The sequence below is a fragment of the Protopterus annectens genome, chromosome 7.part0 (genome assembly GCF_019279795.1).
Source record: "Protopterus annectens isolate FY-2018-M chromosome 7.part0, PAN1.0, whole genome shotgun sequence".
Taxonomy (NCBI): domain Eukaryota; kingdom Metazoa; phylum Chordata; order Ceratodontiformes; family Protopteridae; genus Protopterus; species Protopterus annectens.
In genome coordinates, this window is record NC_056739.1 from 1683336348 (window position 1) to 1683353881 (window position 17534).

The 17534-nt window shown below is 42.7% G+C and overlaps 1 protein-coding gene across 1 annotated transcript in view; it reads left to right on the top strand.

Moving 5' to 3' along the window:
- The window catches only part of ABHD2 (abhydrolase domain containing 2, acylglycerol lipase), a 1158770-nt gene that overhangs the window by 694457 nt on the left and 446779 nt on the right, over positions 1-17534 (top strand). The window contains 1 exon segment of the mRNA XM_044078196.1: positions 2851-3034. Within this exon segment, the coding sequence (XP_043934131.1) occupies positions 2851-3034 (184 nt within the window).

Sequence of the window (17534 nt, forward strand, 5' to 3'; positions counted from 1 at the left end):
TGAGTCCAAATCAAATGCACCTTCTTATCAATCAAAAAGAAATGCTAGCTGTACAGAATGCACTGACAGCCTTAAAGGACTGCCTTCATCCAGGACAATTACTGATAAAGAAGGACAACACCACGGTTATGTGGTACATAAACGAGCAGGGGAGCACACATTCGTACCCCCTCTGCAGACTAGCCATGGCATTGTGGAACATGGCCTTGAGCTACCAAGTACAACTACAAGCCCAAGTCCTGCTAGGAAAGCTGAATGTTCTGGCAGACAAACTAAGCAGAAATTTCATGGACTCACATGAATGGAAACTGGAACCATGGATTTTCAACATAGTGACATGCAAATGGGGGAGCCCAGACATAGATATTTTTGCCTCACCCCAGAACTACCAGTTGGACAAATGTTGCACAAGAACTCATCACAAAAAAGCCTGGAATGTGGATGCTCTGTCCTTCAGCTGGAAAAACCTGTCAGTCTATGCCTTTTCCCCTCTGCCTCTGCTCCCCAAAGTTCTACTAAAAGTCAAACAGGACAAACCAAAAATTATTTTGATTGCTTCAGACTGGCCTGGCCAACACTGGTACCTGCTCCCACACAGTATGTCACACATTTCACCATGGCACCTGCCTCAGACACCTTCCTTAACTGTCTCAGCAGGAGAACCAAATTTTGCACCCTCAGCTCCGAACATTGAATCTTGCAGCTTGGCTAATCACTTAAATTCACCCTTAGCATCCCTCAGCAAACCTGCGATGGATGATATTTTGGAGGTGAGAAGACTTAGTACTAGAAAATCTTATGCTGACAAATGGAAAATATTCTTTGCCTGGAATCAATCTCAAGGGATCAGCACAGCAGTGTGCAATTTACCTCAGATTTTGCAATACTTAACTGAGATGCTTCACAAGGGCCTGTCTTTTTCTTCCATAAAAATCCATGCCTCAGCTGTTTCAGCTCACTACTACACAGAACCCTCCTTTCTCTCATCCTCTTCTAAAGCAGTCAGAGGGGCCAAAAACTTGAGACCACCGAGGAGAGCTCCAACCCCTGCCTGGGACCTTAACTTTGCATTGGAGAAATTGACTCTACCTCCTTTCGAGCCCGCTGCTACTGCAGACTTAAAATTTATTTCCTGGAAAACAGCCTTCCTTTTAGCAATCACTTCAGCTAGAAGGATATCTGAATAACGGGCCCTTATGGCAGTGGAGCCTTTCATCATCTTTCATGCGGACAGGGTGTCTCTCAGGACCAATCCGTCATTCATGCCCAAAGTGGTATCCAGTGTGGCTCTTAATCAGTCCATTCGTTTGCCAACTTTCTTTCCCAATCCACAGAACAAGGGGGAGCGGATTCTGCATTCATTGGACGTACACACACAACTTAGATTCTACTTGGACAGAACTAAATCTCGAAGAAAATCTGAGCAACTGCTGGTAGCATTTGCTGCAGGGGTAGAAGGGAAGGCTATTTCAAAGCAAACCATTTCTAAATGGATAAGCCATTGTATTCATTTCTGTTATACGCACCATGGAAAACATATCCCCTAGGGGATCAGATCTCATTCCATCAGGGCTGCATCTACTTCAACAGCCTTTCTCAGAGGTGTTCCCACCAGGGATATTCTAGAAGCTGCTACCTGGAATTCAGTTCATACTTTCACCAAGCATTACCACTTACCTATTTTCTCTAAATCCAGAGCTGGCTTTGCCACTGCTGTTTTGCAGCCTTATTGCTGGTCCTAATGCTGTATAAATCCATCTTCCCAACCATAGCTTTGGGAATCTACCCAAATGTAATGACTGCAACAGTGAAACACGATGAACATAGTACAGTTGTGTACACTTATAATAAATGTAGATGTTCGAGTGTATTCACTGTTGCAGTCCTGGTTACCCTCCCTCCAGCCCCCTGTTTTTCTCTTACTATACCTCTACTTTATTTTACTATGCTTAAAAGCTTTTTGGTGTATTTGCTTTTGTTTGGAGGTATATATTTTTGTGTTTTTAATTATATGTGTGTGTGTGTGTGTGTATATATATATATATATATATATAAATTTTTTTTTCTCCCCATGTGTGGGGCACCTCACATCTGGGGCCAGAAGAACTGATGTAATGGCATCGGCTGCATGTTTTATACCCCTGACGATCTGACGTCATGGAAGAAGGGACAGCAACCAACGCAGGACCCAAGACTTTGTTAATCAGGCCGACTGAGGGCAACCTGCTATCAGATTACCCAAATGTAATGATTCCAACAGTGAATACACTCGAACATCTACATTTATGGTAAGTGTACACAACTATACTTTCCACAGCTTTCTGTCTTTTTTTATATCAGCTGCTGTGTTCCTGACATTAGCAGGATTAATTGCCCATCTAAGATTGACAGCAGTACCTGACAAGGTAAACTACAGATTTAACTGTGTCTGTAATATTTCATGCAGGTAGAGATAAATTTCTCTGCAAAGTATGTGAGAAGATGAGTTAAAAAAAAAAGTAGGTGGGCTTTCCCTTCCTTTGACTCCAGTGCAAGGAAGTAAAAGTTTTAAAAAGTACAAGCAGGTTTCTTGTACCTGCAGAATGCTGGAACCATATTATAGGGAGAAAAGAAACCCAACGATTCAGTTAAACTGTATGAGAGGGTGGAGTTTTCCTTTAAGGAAATAACATTTATAGTAATGTCTCCTTATAAAAAGAGATTGAAGGGTATAAGACAATTTTTTTACTGGTGTGTGCATTCAAATAACTTTACCCAAAAAAAGGCTTCTTCCATCTTTGCATTACCAGTAGGTATCAGCAGTGTTGCCATTTTTAACTGATTTATTCTCTTATTCTCTCATTTTTATAGGCTGTACATGGGAGTTTGGCGCCATGGTTAATTACATCAAGAAAACCTTGCCTGAATCTCAGCTTGTTGTAGTGGGATTTAGCCTTGGTGGCAACATTGTCTGCAAGTACTTAGGAGAGTCCGAGTTGAACCAAGAAAGGGTTTCATGTTGTGTTAGCCTCTGCCAAGGATACTGTGCATTAAGGCAAGTATGATAATATGGATCTTTCAGAACTGTTTAACTTAAGTTGTAATATTTTAAACACCTTTATTAAATTGGCATCTGTTTAATAGTGGCACGGATACATAAACATTAATAGAAAAAATAAACGTTTAGCATTTTTATTCACTGTATGTATGTATGTGTGTGTATATATATATATATATATATATATATATATATATATATATATATATATATCTTCTTCTTTCAGCTTTTCCCGGTTAGGGGTCGCCACAGCGGATCACCTGTCCGCTCATGATTGGCAGTGGAGTTTTTACAGTGTCGACTTGCCCAACCTTCCACAGAAGGCACACACATGCACGCACTCACACCTAGGGCCAATTTAGAGTGTCCAATCCACCTACAGCATGTCTTTGGGATGTGGGAGGAAACCGGAGCACCTGGAGGAAACCCACGCGACCACAGGGAGGACATGCAGACTCCGCACATAAGGCACCCCAGCCGAGGATCGAACCTGAGAACCTTTTGCTGTGAGGCGGCAACGCTAACCGCTGCACCACCGTGGCCGCCTTTATAGATATATATATATATATATATATATATGTTTTTATATTTATCTTTTACTCCCAACATTACATAAATTGCTCAAGTTTTACCTTCTGCCTTCCCTGAAATTTCACTCCTCCTCCTGAGCACTATTCTGCATATGCTCTTTCAATTTTTTCTATGTATTGATTATTTATTCATATATTTGGCTTTGTTTACTGGGATTGTTCGACTGTGCAAAACTCTTTTCAGCAGAGGACTAACTAAAAAAAAACTCCAAAAGAGAATATGGGTACAGATTAACAGTAATGAATGAAGTTGATAAAACGGTCTCATATTTAAGTATTGCATGAATGGATTCAAAAAAGTGTATAGGTACAATTAATAGAGATGTATGCATATGGTATGAATAGTATCCACCTAGTGTGCTAGCAACTGAGGTAACAAAAACTTGATCAAATGTTGTCTTACTCATCCAGTCTCAACCTGTGGGTTATAGGATCTGATTCAGAGCCAAAGCCGGCCAGTTCCAGAATTTGCAGATTGAGCTCCACTTCATCTTCCCATAAGCCCATTCTATAGTACTCCTTTCTTATATCTCATTTGCCACCATCGTGTTCGGATTATCAACAATTAGGTCTGCATAGCTGTATCTTTTAGATATTCCTAAAAACATTTTTCCTCTAACCTGTTTCCTTTAGATAATAGGTTAGTAGTGTTCATTTTATTAGGGATAGTGACAGTTTGTGTTGCTTTAAGGTTTTCTTCTTTGAGGTGTGTCTTGGCATTCCCACCTTCAGTTCCTTAACCTTACAGATTTTTGTTTTTAAGGTTGTTTATCTCCTTTTGCTTGTGTGAATTTCCTCTCTAGTTAACTTTTTGTTAATTTAGATGGTAGTTTGTGCTGTATTTAGAGTATATTAGGTAGGTGGATAATTATCGATGTCCTTCCATATCATGCTCTGTTGCAGTATTCACAACTGAAGGGTTCTCCTGCCAAGGATAGCCCAATGTCCAGCCAGTAACCAAAGCCTTAAGTGCATAACAGGTGCCATACGTCACACGTACGCACAAGGCGTACGGCATAAAGGTGATGTGCAGATGCATGCACTCTGAATTTCTTTGTTGCCAGTCTGAACTCCATCATTAAATGTCAGTCTGAATGCCCTTCTGCTATGCTGATTACCAAACTGCATTTTAGGTAAGTGCCCAGTTGGGATTTCTTTTCTTTTTTTTATTTAGTGTTGTTGGGTTCATGTCATCCAAAAAGGGAAAATCAGTGTGGGAAACGGATTCCCCATAAAGACTGTCATGACCATTGACTTTCCTGTTTGGGTGCTTCCCATGACCATACGCAGTGTTTTGTTTTCCAAACTCATGTCCCTAAAGCCCTGTGTAGTCCATCCTTTTAGATACTATGACTGAGTCTTCCCATCCTGAGAGTCATCCTTCTGCCAAGAAAAAGTCCAAAAAACTTAAGTCTTATATGGCTGCTTTCATACCTTCCATGGATGTTTCTGTCAAGGATAGTGAAAACCCAGACACTTATCCTGTGGTTACCTTGGATTCCTTTGCTGCAACCCTGTTGGAGGCTGGTATTGGTCCAACATCTTGCACATCCTTGGAAGCTTTACAAGCATCTGCTGATGTGGATGGGGAACCTCGGCTGATTTATATCTGAAGGACTAAGGGAAATTTTGCATATCTTAGAAAATTCCTACTATGCTTGTTGAATGTCACCAGGGGTCTGACCCTCTGAGTGTCTCACATGGACATCCCACAGAAAAAGAAACAGAAAGCCAAGCATGTTTCCCTTGTTAAGGATCCCCAACGTGAATGGCAAGATTTTACTCAGGGGTTATTTAATGCTTTAAAGTCTCCTCAAGTGGTGTCTGTGCCTGCCCCTCCCTGTTCTACTCCTCTTAAATGACTCTGAGAATTAGACTCTTCAGATGAGAGTCTGAATTCTGGTGGAGGCCCTGGCTTACTCTTCTCAAATATGTTCCTTTGGACTATGGTTCAGAAGAAGAGGATTCTCTTAGTCCAGATTTCCCTTTGGAGGTACTGTTGCCTGCATGATGGAATTTAAGTGGGATAGTTCTGAAGTCTCTGATATTCAGAAAAGATGATATGAGCTGCTCCAGGTGGAGTCTCCTAAGCCATCAGCTGTTTTGCTTGTTCTGGCTACTGTCTTGGATACCTTTTCAGCAGCTTCTGTGGCCCCTGATTCTCAGCTGCCTGCTCCCAAGAAACCTGATAGATTTTACAAAGTGCTTGATGAATGTAAATTATTTTATAAATGCCCTTCTGCTGATCCTTTTGTAGTGTGTGCCTCTTCTGACAAGCCCTCCAAGCTGTTGCATACCAAATTACTTCAGATAAGAATAGTAGGGCACAGAGAGGATAGGCAAAAAGGTTATTACTGCTGCCACTTGATGGGCCCAAAAGAATAAATTACCAGACTCGTATGACCAGGTATGTTTTGGCCTTCCTTTCTCAGGTTTCCACAGTAGTTTTTGACCTTCCTTATTCTGAGGAGATGGCTTCTTCAATTTTCCTTTTGGGATCTACCTCTTGAGTTGCTCACCAAGGACAAGTTTCCACACAGATGGTTAAGGTAACCAACAGTAAAAAAGGTTACCACTCTGCAGTTACCACAAACCACTACAAATACCAATACAACCAAAAATAAATATCTAAAACTTTCACTAAGCACTCACAGTGATTAATTAGAAGAAAAAACTTTTTTTTTTTTTTTAAAAGGGAGAAAGGCTAACCTCTAACTTAGATGGAAAGAACCTTTCTGTGGAAAGGGGAGAGAGGGGGAGGCGAAACTCTCTAACTAAAACAAGTTTCTTAAGGAAGGTGTAACGCTTATCTAGAAGAAAAGCTAGCTACAATACTAAAGTCTAACTAACGACTAATTCTACACTATCAATATAGATTTTTAATAAGAAAAAATACAAAAAATAGTAAAGCTTATACGACCTGAGCCAGTAGAACAACCTCGTAGCAGAAGTGGCAAACGAGATCTGGGTATCTAGCGCCAGGCATCATGGGATATAGGGGGGCCTAGAGCCAGTAAGCAGCTCTCGAGCTTTTGAATATGGCCACAACCAGCAAGAAAGAAGGCGAGAAGAAGACAACTAACATGGAACGTTATGGTAGGTACATAACTTCTTTTTGTAGACTTGTGTCTCCTGCTAAGTCTACTCACACCTCTACCTCCCAGAATCCTGCTTTTCAGGGTAAGTTGGGTTCCATTTGATAGTTTGCTTCCCTTTCCCTCAGCCAGGTTCCCTTATACCTCCATCTTTCCCTGACTATTCTAAATTGGTTAAAAGATCACAAAACATTCATCTGTCAGGGACATTTCATGGTTTGGAAATCCCTTCCTCTCTCTTTGGGCAGTCCTCAGCCTGCTCAGGAACAACTTCATTTTTTTCCCAGAGGGTCTACATTCAAGATCTGCCTCCTTCCCAGGTAGGGAGAGTTTTTTATTCCAGAATGTTTTTGGTTCCCAGCAAGGAGAGCACTTGGAGACCAGTTCTGTATATTTCCTAGCTCAGCACCTTTCACGAGAGTCTTTCCTTTTGAATGTTATATCTTCAGTCTCTTCTTTCCCCTTCTACGCCAGGCTTTTCTGGGCTCTCTGGATCTCAAGGATGCCTTCCTTCATATCCCATTCCATCCCCTTTTCAGGAAATTTTTACATTTCTCAGTTTCTTCCTTGCAGTTTTAGTTCTGTGCTTTGCCCTTTGACCGCTCTACTGTCTCAAAGGTATTCAACAAATGCCTCACTCCTGTCATTGCCTTTTGCTGGATGAGAGAGGAGTTGAAATCTTTCCCTACCTGGACAATCTGCTCATTCAATCCTCTTCCCCATATGCTCTGCTTCAGGACCTTCAGTTTACAATTTCCCTGTTTGAGTCTGAGATTCACCATGGACTCCCAGAAATCTACTCTGATTCCTTCAAAGGATCATATTTTCCTTGGTTGTAGGCATCAAACCATCCCCAGGCTGGCATGCCTGCCTTGCCCACAAGGCATTATCTTGTACTGCATTTTTCCAATCTCCTCTTCTTGCTTCAGTCACAGCCAGGGACTTTCTTAGGGTTCTCTGGTTCATGACTTCCACCATTTCCATGCTCTCTGGCAAAGCTTCACATGAGAAAGCTACAGTGGTACCTCAGCTGAGTGTGGCTCCATCATTGCCATACCCTGGACTTCCCAGTCCTCTTCCTTTGTTGTCTCAAGTGTGACCTTAAGTGGTGGATTCACCAACTTTCTTTCAACCGAGGGCTTCATTTATACTCAAGTGCTGTTTATGGATGCCTCAGACAGGGGGTGGGGGGCCTCCTTCAGCTACCTCAATGTTCTGGGTCTCTGTCCTCTTCATCAGAGATTATATCACATCAGTATAAGGGAGATGAGGGCTCTGCTTCTAGCTCTTCAAGGATTTTCTTTCCCTCTTTCTTCCTGGGCCCCTCAAAATTTTCACAAACAATACCACTGTGATGTAATATGTCAGCAAGCAAGGGCGTACAAGGTCCTATCTTTGCAGACTAGCTGTTCAGGTCTGGGATGTAGCTGTCCAGTGTCAAGTAAGTGTTCAGGCTGTTTACATTCCCTTGGAGCACAATCTAGTGGCATACTGTTTGAGCAGGTCCAGCACACAGCTCTTGAATGGATGCTTTCCAGAATTATGTTACTGGACATTGTCAATTGGTGGGGTATTCCTCAGGTAAATCTCTTTGCATCCCGTCTGAACAGACAACACTCCTCTATTCTGTTCCAGAGTCCTAAGTCTTTTGGCTTGGAAAGTGGACTCCCTGCCTTTCCATTGGAAGGGGATGTTTTTATACACCTTCCCTCCCCTTCCTGTGTTACCACAAGTCTTGCACAAGATCAGGCAGGACTATCCCAAAATCTTGCTAGCGACTCAATTTTGGCCCAGACTGCATTGGTTCTCCCTTCTTTCTCACTTGGCCAAAGGCAGTCACCACAAGTTACCTCATAGGGTGGACCTTCTCACACAAGACAAGGCGATCTCTTATCCATCCTTACTTGTCCAGTCTTCATCTGACACTATGGGTGATGGGGTTTTTATCCCTTTAAGGCACCTCTTCTCTGAAGATATGCTTCAGGTCCTGCAGAGGAGGCCAAGAAGCCCACTAAATTCTAGGAGTCTTAACATGAAACTGCACTCATTGGAAACAGTCCTCACCTTGGAAGACGGAGACATTTGTGCAGTGATGGAGACCTGGTTCAAGGCTCTGGAGAACACCACAGCCATACCAGGTTTATACCTCCTTCCACATGTTCTGACCACAAACTGAAGGCATGAAAGCTAAAGCAGGCAATGTATCAATATTAATTAAAGATAAATACACCTCCAGATTGGTTAAACAGTATGATTCCTTGGAGATACTTCAGGTGCAATTAACTGTTGGTAGGACACCTGTTCAAGTCATTGCCCACTACAGGACCACCTTCGTGAATCAGGTTACCCATTCCCACTATTTGGATCTACTTGAGTCTATCAAGATACATCCAAATACCATGGTTTTGGGCAACTTTAACTAATCATTCATTGACTGGGTAAACTACTGGTGCTCAAACTCACTTGTCAAAAGGTTTCTCGACTTTAACACCATTGCCCTAGAACAACTGGTTGATACCCCCACAAGGGTGCCAACATCTGAATATGGTGCTTACCAGTATGGGGGACCACTATACCACCCTCACTGTGAGGTCTTACCTGATGAGATCTGACCACAAATCAGTCTCATTCGAAGTGTAACTATCATAACTGCCCCTCCCAGCAGTGACTAAACTAAAAGACTTGTCCAAAGCGGATTGTAACCTCTTACAGGATGGTATAAATAGCTTCACTGCACCACCCACCTCAGATGGAACTGACAACTGTGCCGAGTTCTACACCAATGCTTTATACAAACACCTGTATAACTGCATTGACTCGGCCATACCTGATAGGACCAAAACAAGTTCCTCAAGGAAGAGCAAACCTGGCTGGTGAACAACTGCCATTAACAGACTTTACAGTAAGAGGAAGAAATTGCTGCCCGAGTAAGAGGGAGCGAGCCCTGAACTGGAAACACCCCCTCCTCAGCTTAAACAAGCAAATAAGACTTCTTGTGAAGTCCTCCAAAAACAGACTATGAATCCAAATTAACTTCCTCAACTAAGTACAACCATAAGGCGTTTTTTTTGTTATATACGTAACCTAAAAGGAAAGGCCCAAATCTGTGCTGAAATGGTATTTAATGATATCACATATACTGAGCCTGTGGACTTGGCTAACCTGTTTGCTGACAGTTTCTATCAAAACTTCCCTCCCCTTCCCCAGTACACATACCCCATGACATCTCTACCACCTGTCCTCTACCTTGTATCTCTAAAGAGCAGGTTGTAAACACCCTCTCTAAGGCCAAAACACAGCATCTATGGGACCTGATAACATCCCAGGCTGCATCCTACATGGGCTACAACAAGAATTAGCAACTCCATTGAGTACTCTTTTCAGTCATATCCTAAGCACTGGTTTCTTCCCAGCTGAATGGAAAACTGCCACAGTTATTCCCTTGCACAAAGGTGGTGCTTCCACTGACCCCAAGAACTATAGCTCTATTAGGCTGACTAGCCTTATCTACAAGGCTATGGAGCCGAATCATCATGGACCTCATCAACAAAGATATAGGTAATCTCCAAACACTTGACCCTACTCAGTTGGGTTTTGTCAAAGGGAGATAATGCCTGTTAAACCCGGTGGACTTCTTAGAGACCATCTCCAAGCACTGGACAAGGGGAAAGCTATGCATACAGCCTGCCTAGACTTAACCAAGACATCTGACACTCACTATTCCTCACTCAAGCATCATTGACAAACTGACACAGTTATCAACCCTTATATCATTAGATGGATCACTGACTGATAGAACACACGTAGTCAAAACAGGGGAATTCACTTTCGGCAGCAGACCTGTAACCAGGGATCAGTCCTGGGACCTCTGCTGTTTGGAATCTATTTCTGACAATACAAGCAAAAACTGAAGGCCTGTGGCTGATAAAGTTTGCTGATGACTGCAAACTGGGAGCAGTCGTAGAATCTCCAAATTATGTCAACATCCTAAAAGAGGGTCTTGCACAAACAAATGATTGGTGCAAAAGTCATGGCATTAAACTCAATGCAAAAAATGTATTATCATCCCTTTCATTATGAGTGATGTTCCTGCTAACTACCACATCAGAAGCAACACCCTAAGTAAGCACTCTGTGGTGAGAGACGTGGGCACACAGGTTAACAGCAACCTTACCTTTGATCACCATGTCTTCACAGTGGTAAGAAGGGAATTCTATAATGCTCATCTCATAAGTAAGGGCATTGCCTCCAGAAAAAATAAGTTACAACCTCCCTGTACTCTTCACTCATCAGTCCAATAATTGAATACAGCATCACTTTTGGTGTGTACCTTTCCAAGCATCTGCAGCAATTGGAGAGACCACAAAGGTTTCTCACAAGGAAAATTCAAGGTCTTCAGCATCCATCCTATCTGGATCATCTGAAATCACTGTCACTTCATTCTGTTTCATACATACTACTCAGAGGTGATCTCTGATTTGCAATCTCTGACTTTGCATTATTCAAACTGCTGCATATCCACATGTCAAATGGTATACAAGTTACTCACTCTAAAGGCCTTAACCTGGTATGTGACATTAAAACAACTGGCTGGAGGGAAAGAGTTGTCTCCTGGAGGTTACCACACCTTTGGAATGTCAAACAAAGCACCTCATTGCCCTTCTTCAAACGCAATATGGGTGGTTGGATGGGTTACCATAAATTCACCCTAGGGGTTCCACCCGTGTCCCTCTTGGACAGGGGCAATAGGTGCTGATCATGGAAATAATGGTAGACCTTAGCTAGGCTTATAAGGGGCCATAGGGCCATTAGCCTAGTAACTTCTTATGATCCTATGACCAGGAAATCATATTTGTCCAAAAGGAAAAGTTTTTTTTATGTGGTGCCCCACTTGCTATCAGGATCCCCTACCCTGTGGAGGTTCTTTATGCGTGTGATCTGCTCCATCCTGGGTTGGCATATTCTTCAGTTAAAGCTCACCTATCTGCAATTTTTGCTTGTCTGCCCTTGACTTCTCTGGCCTCTAAGTTTGTGGTCAAGCAGTTTCTCAAAGAAGTCTTTCAAATTAGGCCTCCCAGTAAACCTATTCCACCTTTCTGGGACTTCAGTTTTGTTGTTGAAAAACTGACTCGGTCTTCTAGTAAGCCTACTGTTTCAGCTTCCTTAGAACATTATACTTGGAAGACTGTTCTTTTGGCTCTCACATTAGCCAAGAGAGTGTCTAAACTTCAGACTGTCATGGCTGGTCCTCCTTTCTTAGTTTTCTTTAGAGACAGGGTGTCTCTCTGTGTTAACCATTCTTTTATTCCCAAGGTGGTCAATGGAGTTTGTCCATTAGTCAGTTTGTTCATCTGCCTTCCTTTTTTCCTTCTCTACAGTCTGCCAGTGAGAAGATTATTCAAGCCTTGGATTTGCATAGACAGCTCAGATATTATTTGGATAAATTTATTTGCAAATCTGAGTAGTCTTTTGTTTCCTTTCATCCCATGTCTTTGGGTTTGGCTGTTTCTAAGCAAACCATCTCTTCCTGAATTTCTAGGGCCATTTTTTTTCCCTTTTCATGGCAAATGTCTTTCCTCATCACTGAAGGCTTATTCTACCAGGGCTTCTACCTCTGGTGCTGTTATCAACAGGCTAGATACCAATTCCACCCTTGAGGCTGCTACTTGGTCTTCTGTTCATACTTTTACTAAACATTACAAGTTGGATGTTATTTCCAGGGCTAGAGCTGGCTTTGCCAGGGCTATCCTGCATGGACCTCTGGAGGGCTCTTCCATGTCGTCCTCTTGCCAGGCTTCCTCTTGAGGTTTTATACTCTCCCTTCAGTTATGAATACTGTAGCAGCCAAGAACACTGCATCAGTGGGCCCAGACAGTATCCCAGGATGCCTTCTAAACAGCATGAAACATGACCTATCAGGCCCCCTGGAATTGCTATTTAACTGTAGCCTCCAAACTGCTTTGTGCTTTACGAATGGAGAAGAGCAACTGTCAACCTTCTGCACAAAGGTGGGACATCTGCATATCATGGAAACTACAGACCTACAAGTCTCAGTAGCTTCATATGCAAAGCCGTGGAAAGAATTGTCATTGAAATGATCGATAATGACACAGGAAACCTCCAGTCACTGGACCAAACCCAGTTAGTTTCATCAAGGGCAAGTCATGCCTACTCAGATTGGTGCATTTCCTTGAGAAGGTCACCATTGCAATAGATTAGGGCAAAATGGTTCACACTGCCTACCTCGGCATGGCCAAGGTATTTGACACAATATGCCACTCAAGCATTGTTGAAAACTCAAGAAGTTAAGTATACACCCTTGTGTCACCCAGTGGATAGCCAGCTGGCTCACACATAGAGGACCCAAAAAGTTAGAATTGGGGAGTCCATCTACAAAGAGGCCAGTCACAAGCGGAGTCCCACAGGGGTTGGTCCTGGGACCACTCATTTTTTTGGCATTTACGTCTCTGATGTCAAGGCCAATGTCAGTGGCCTCTGGCTGGCTAAACTTGCAGATGATTGCAAATTAGGAGCAGTCGTAGAATCTCCCACTGGCACACATGTTTTCCATGAAGGGCTGACACTGGCAAATAACTGGTGTTGGAGCCATGGACTAAAACTAAATGCCAAGAAATGCATAATAGTATCCTTTGAGAGGTCATCCACCCCTGGTAACTGTCATATTGACAACACAACCTCTAAGAGTTGACCCAGTAGTCAGGGATTTGGGGACAGAAGTAGACTGTAATCTAGCCTTTGACCATCACGTGTTTACAGTATCATGGGAATCATTGTGTTATGCAACTTATAAACAAAGATATGACATCTGCGTCCAAGGAAGTCATTGTTCCACTATGTTGGGCATTCATCAGAACTGTCGTTGAGTACAGTGCCCCCTTTGGTATGTACCTAACCAGACATATCCAGCAGTTGGAATGTCTACAGAGGTTCCTTACTAAAGGAAGACAGGACATACGTAACATATCCTATGCAGACCAACTCAAGGCCCTATCCCCCGTATTCCGTCTCCTACAGGCTGTTGAGAGGAGGTCTATGCTTGGTATATGATGCATTGTCAGACTCCACCCTGGTGAACCTACTGCATACATTCTCAAACAAACAGCACCAGAATTATCCATTCTAAAGATGTGAGCCTTGCCTGTGATAAAGTAGGACCTGTTGGAACAGGTATATATCCCAGAGAGTATCCCTTCTCTGGAACAGGTTCCCCATCTACTTGAAGCAGAATTCTTCCCTAACTCAGTTTGTATAACTTGGACAGTTGGATGGGGGAACAGGAAGTTCATCCCTGCTTTAGCATCTACATCTCTAATGGACACAGGCAACTTCTAAATGGTTCATCTCCCAAGCCCCTGATTACACTTACAAAGTGCACCAGAACTTTTCAGAGATTTGGGATGGAAGGCCTTTGTGGTCGTTGGCTTAGTAAACCGCTATGAACCTATGAACATTTGAATTGTGATATTAAAGGATGTAGTACAGTTATGTAAAATCATACCATAATAGTAGATGTCTTTCTCTTCAGTGTTGCAGTATTCACTCCCTCTCTCCTGCCCCCTCTGTTCTAGCTCTTTCTTGTCCTCCTAGAGGAGAGGCTTTTCTTCTTTTTTTCCTTCTGTATGCGTCTATATGTCACCTTTATGTCCTATGCTTTGTATAGGGTCCATACATTTGAAGTACAGTACCTGTAAGTGTAAAGGCTGGATGGATGTTGGGCTATCCTTAGCAGGAAATCCCTTCTGTTATGAATACTGTAACAGTGAAGAGAAGGACATCTACTCTTATGGTAAGATTTTACACAGCTGTACTTTACTCTTGTGATTATTGTCGCTGTTCTTGTGGGTTACTGTGCTGTGGTGCTACCCCTACCTTGAACACCTCTAAAGCTTCAGGGTTTAAAAAAGAGTGTTATGTTGGCAAAACTGCCATCACAGGATGCCTACAACAAGTGTGTATATACTGTTTGGACACTGCCCACTTACATACCTATTGTGAGGCATACACTGCCTTCGGCACTCATGCCATCAGTGAGAGAAGAGCCAAACTTGTTGTAAAGAGTCTCCTCAAGCCTGCATCTTTCTTGGCCTCCTCTCCCTCCCCTAGTAAGAAGCCCAGTAGCCAGGGGAAGGAGTTAATCATAAGTGAGAAAGGTACAAAGGCTTGTGAAAAGGAGCAAGAAAGTCACAACCATCCTTCATCTTCTGAGGACATACTGGAGATGAAGGTTCACAGACCTTCCACCCGTCTGGCTCCAGCCCCTTCTAAACTATTTGTGTTGACTAGGAACCAGAAGAGTGGGAAACATACAATCTTATGTTTTCAATTTTCATTAATTCCTCAGCCATTGGGTTCAGGTGTGATCCCCAGATTCGACTTGGCCGGTAATATTGCTTGTGGCAACTGAAACTCTCAAGCTCCTGCCTACCCACAATGCACCAACCCCTAACATACCTAAGATCTCGTTTCCCACTTTCGTCTATAGATATAGTCAGCTTTGCTCTCAAGCATATTAAGACACAAGTAAAATTTATTCTTGAAACTTTTTCTCCCCAAATATCTTCATACACATACTCTAGTATTCTTGTTTACCATTGTTGGTATTTTTTCCCGTAAGCTGTAAAACCTTTCTCTTAGCCTAACTTTAATTTTTGCATATCTGTGTATTCTTCAGTACCATTGTTGGTACTAATACCTTTTCCATTTTTCTTCCTTGTTACCCTAAAAAAAAAATCTGTCTATTTAGTTATATATAAATTTATATATATGTATATATATATATATATATATATATATATGTATGTGTGTGTGTGTGTGTGTGTGTGTGTGTGTGTGTATATATATATATATATATATATATATATATATTTTTTTTTTTTTTTTTTTCTTGTTTTGTTAGTTGCACTTTTTTTTTTGCCAGGATGTCTGAAAAAGGTATTAAAAAGTATAAAAAATGCGACCATAAACCGGCTTATTCTGATGCCCATAACCTTTTGCGTCTACTGTTTGAGCCCAGACCATCTTAATGTTAGTTGTGAGAAATATCAGAGTTTTAATTTGCGCACTTTAGTAGACTGAGGAAACAAATTAATATTAAAAGGTTTACCTCTGACCTCTTTTTCAGAAGCACTATGTGGGGCTCACCTCTCTAAAACATTTTCTAAGGACATTCCTAAAAAGTCAGGTTTTTCCACTCCATTTTCTACAGAGCCTTCTCTCAAAAAATCCAGATCTGATCCAAAGCTGTCAGGCTCCAAGATATCTTCTACATCTCCTAAAATGCCTTTGGATCAGAGTACTTCAGCTTCGAGGATTCTTCCTCCGGTCAAATACTCCCCAGCAATTGACCCAGTACCTTCTAGAGTTCTGTCTCCCTTCCTTGAGAGACAGCAGTCTAAGTCACCATCCTGTGCTTCATCTCGTTCTTCCAGGAGTCTGATGGAAGCTGATATGGATAGAATGATGAGGAAGTTTCTCTCGCCACAAATACAGATGGGGGTGCTCCTGGCTCTTACCCCTTCGGGTCAGGGAGCCTTAGTCTATCCCTCCAGTAACAGCTCCTTTTGCAATCTGACACTTTGTTTCAAAGGCCTTGGATCCAAGTTTGCCAAGACCCATCTGGTTCAGGTCCGGGAGTACTGGTATCCTCAGATTCAAAAGTTTCTCTGAGTGCAACGGCTCCAACAATTTCAGAGCTAAGTTGCTCTCGGAGTCGTAGCATCCCTATTGGATCCAAGGAACTGGAGTCGACTCTGAAGTTCACAGAGCTGTCTCTGCCCCATGGAGCCTCAGCCTGGACGGCTCAACTCTAGCCTCTGTCTCAGGTGGATTGCCTTCAGAGCAGATGGAGCCGGTGGGACAGAAGTGTGGCTTCTCTGTTCCATTGGCTTCCTTCACCCCTGCACAGTCTGCCATTGAGATAGTGGAGAGAGTTTTCTCTACTTCAGCAGGATGGAGGGTCTCTTCCCCCCTTGAATTTATCTTCTACATCCCTTGTTGATATTTGCCAAGAGCCTTGACATTCAGCTCCACAGAGACAGCCAGTCCAACATCTCCAGACTACCAGGCAGGGCATTAACTGGTCTGCCAACAGTTCCCCAGAACATCCCACTGAGGAAGTACTCTAGAAGAGAAAGTGCAAAAGGAGGCACTTGTATTCTCCTCAGGAATCAGTCATGGAAGACACAGATTTTGATGAGGGGGAAGGGTCCCCAGATCATAACCCAAAGATGTCTCATTTGGAGACATTCTGGAGATCCTTAAGCAACAGCTCATTGGTCTTCCCAAATTCCATCCCCAGAGGAATCAGTGTTTCTGTAGTCATTTGGATCTGGCCCATCTACCTACTGGACAACTCTGTCCACAGATGAGCTCATTGATTTGATCTCTCAGCAGGCATATAAGGAACCTAATGTGGTTGAACCCATCCCCAGGAGATGAGACCAAATTCTGGCACCTCCAACAGGAAGGGAACACTGAGTAAGGGAATACCTGTAGACGCCATGGTCATGGCAGCAGCCACATAGAAGGAACTTGTGGAACAAAGTTCAAATGTTCATCCCCCTAATAGAGGGCCCAGGGTTGTGGACAGGTTCAGGAAGCCTGTATGCTTCAGCAACCTTTGCTGTTAGGTCACTGAATTACCTGGCACATTTCACAAGGTCACAAAGAGATTTGAATAAAGAGCTGTCAAATACTCTTTCAGTGTCCACTACTGCAGAGGTTCATGCTATGGTAGCCTCACAGTTGGCAAACCTTCAGTCCATCTCATATTCATCCATGAGGCTTCTCTGT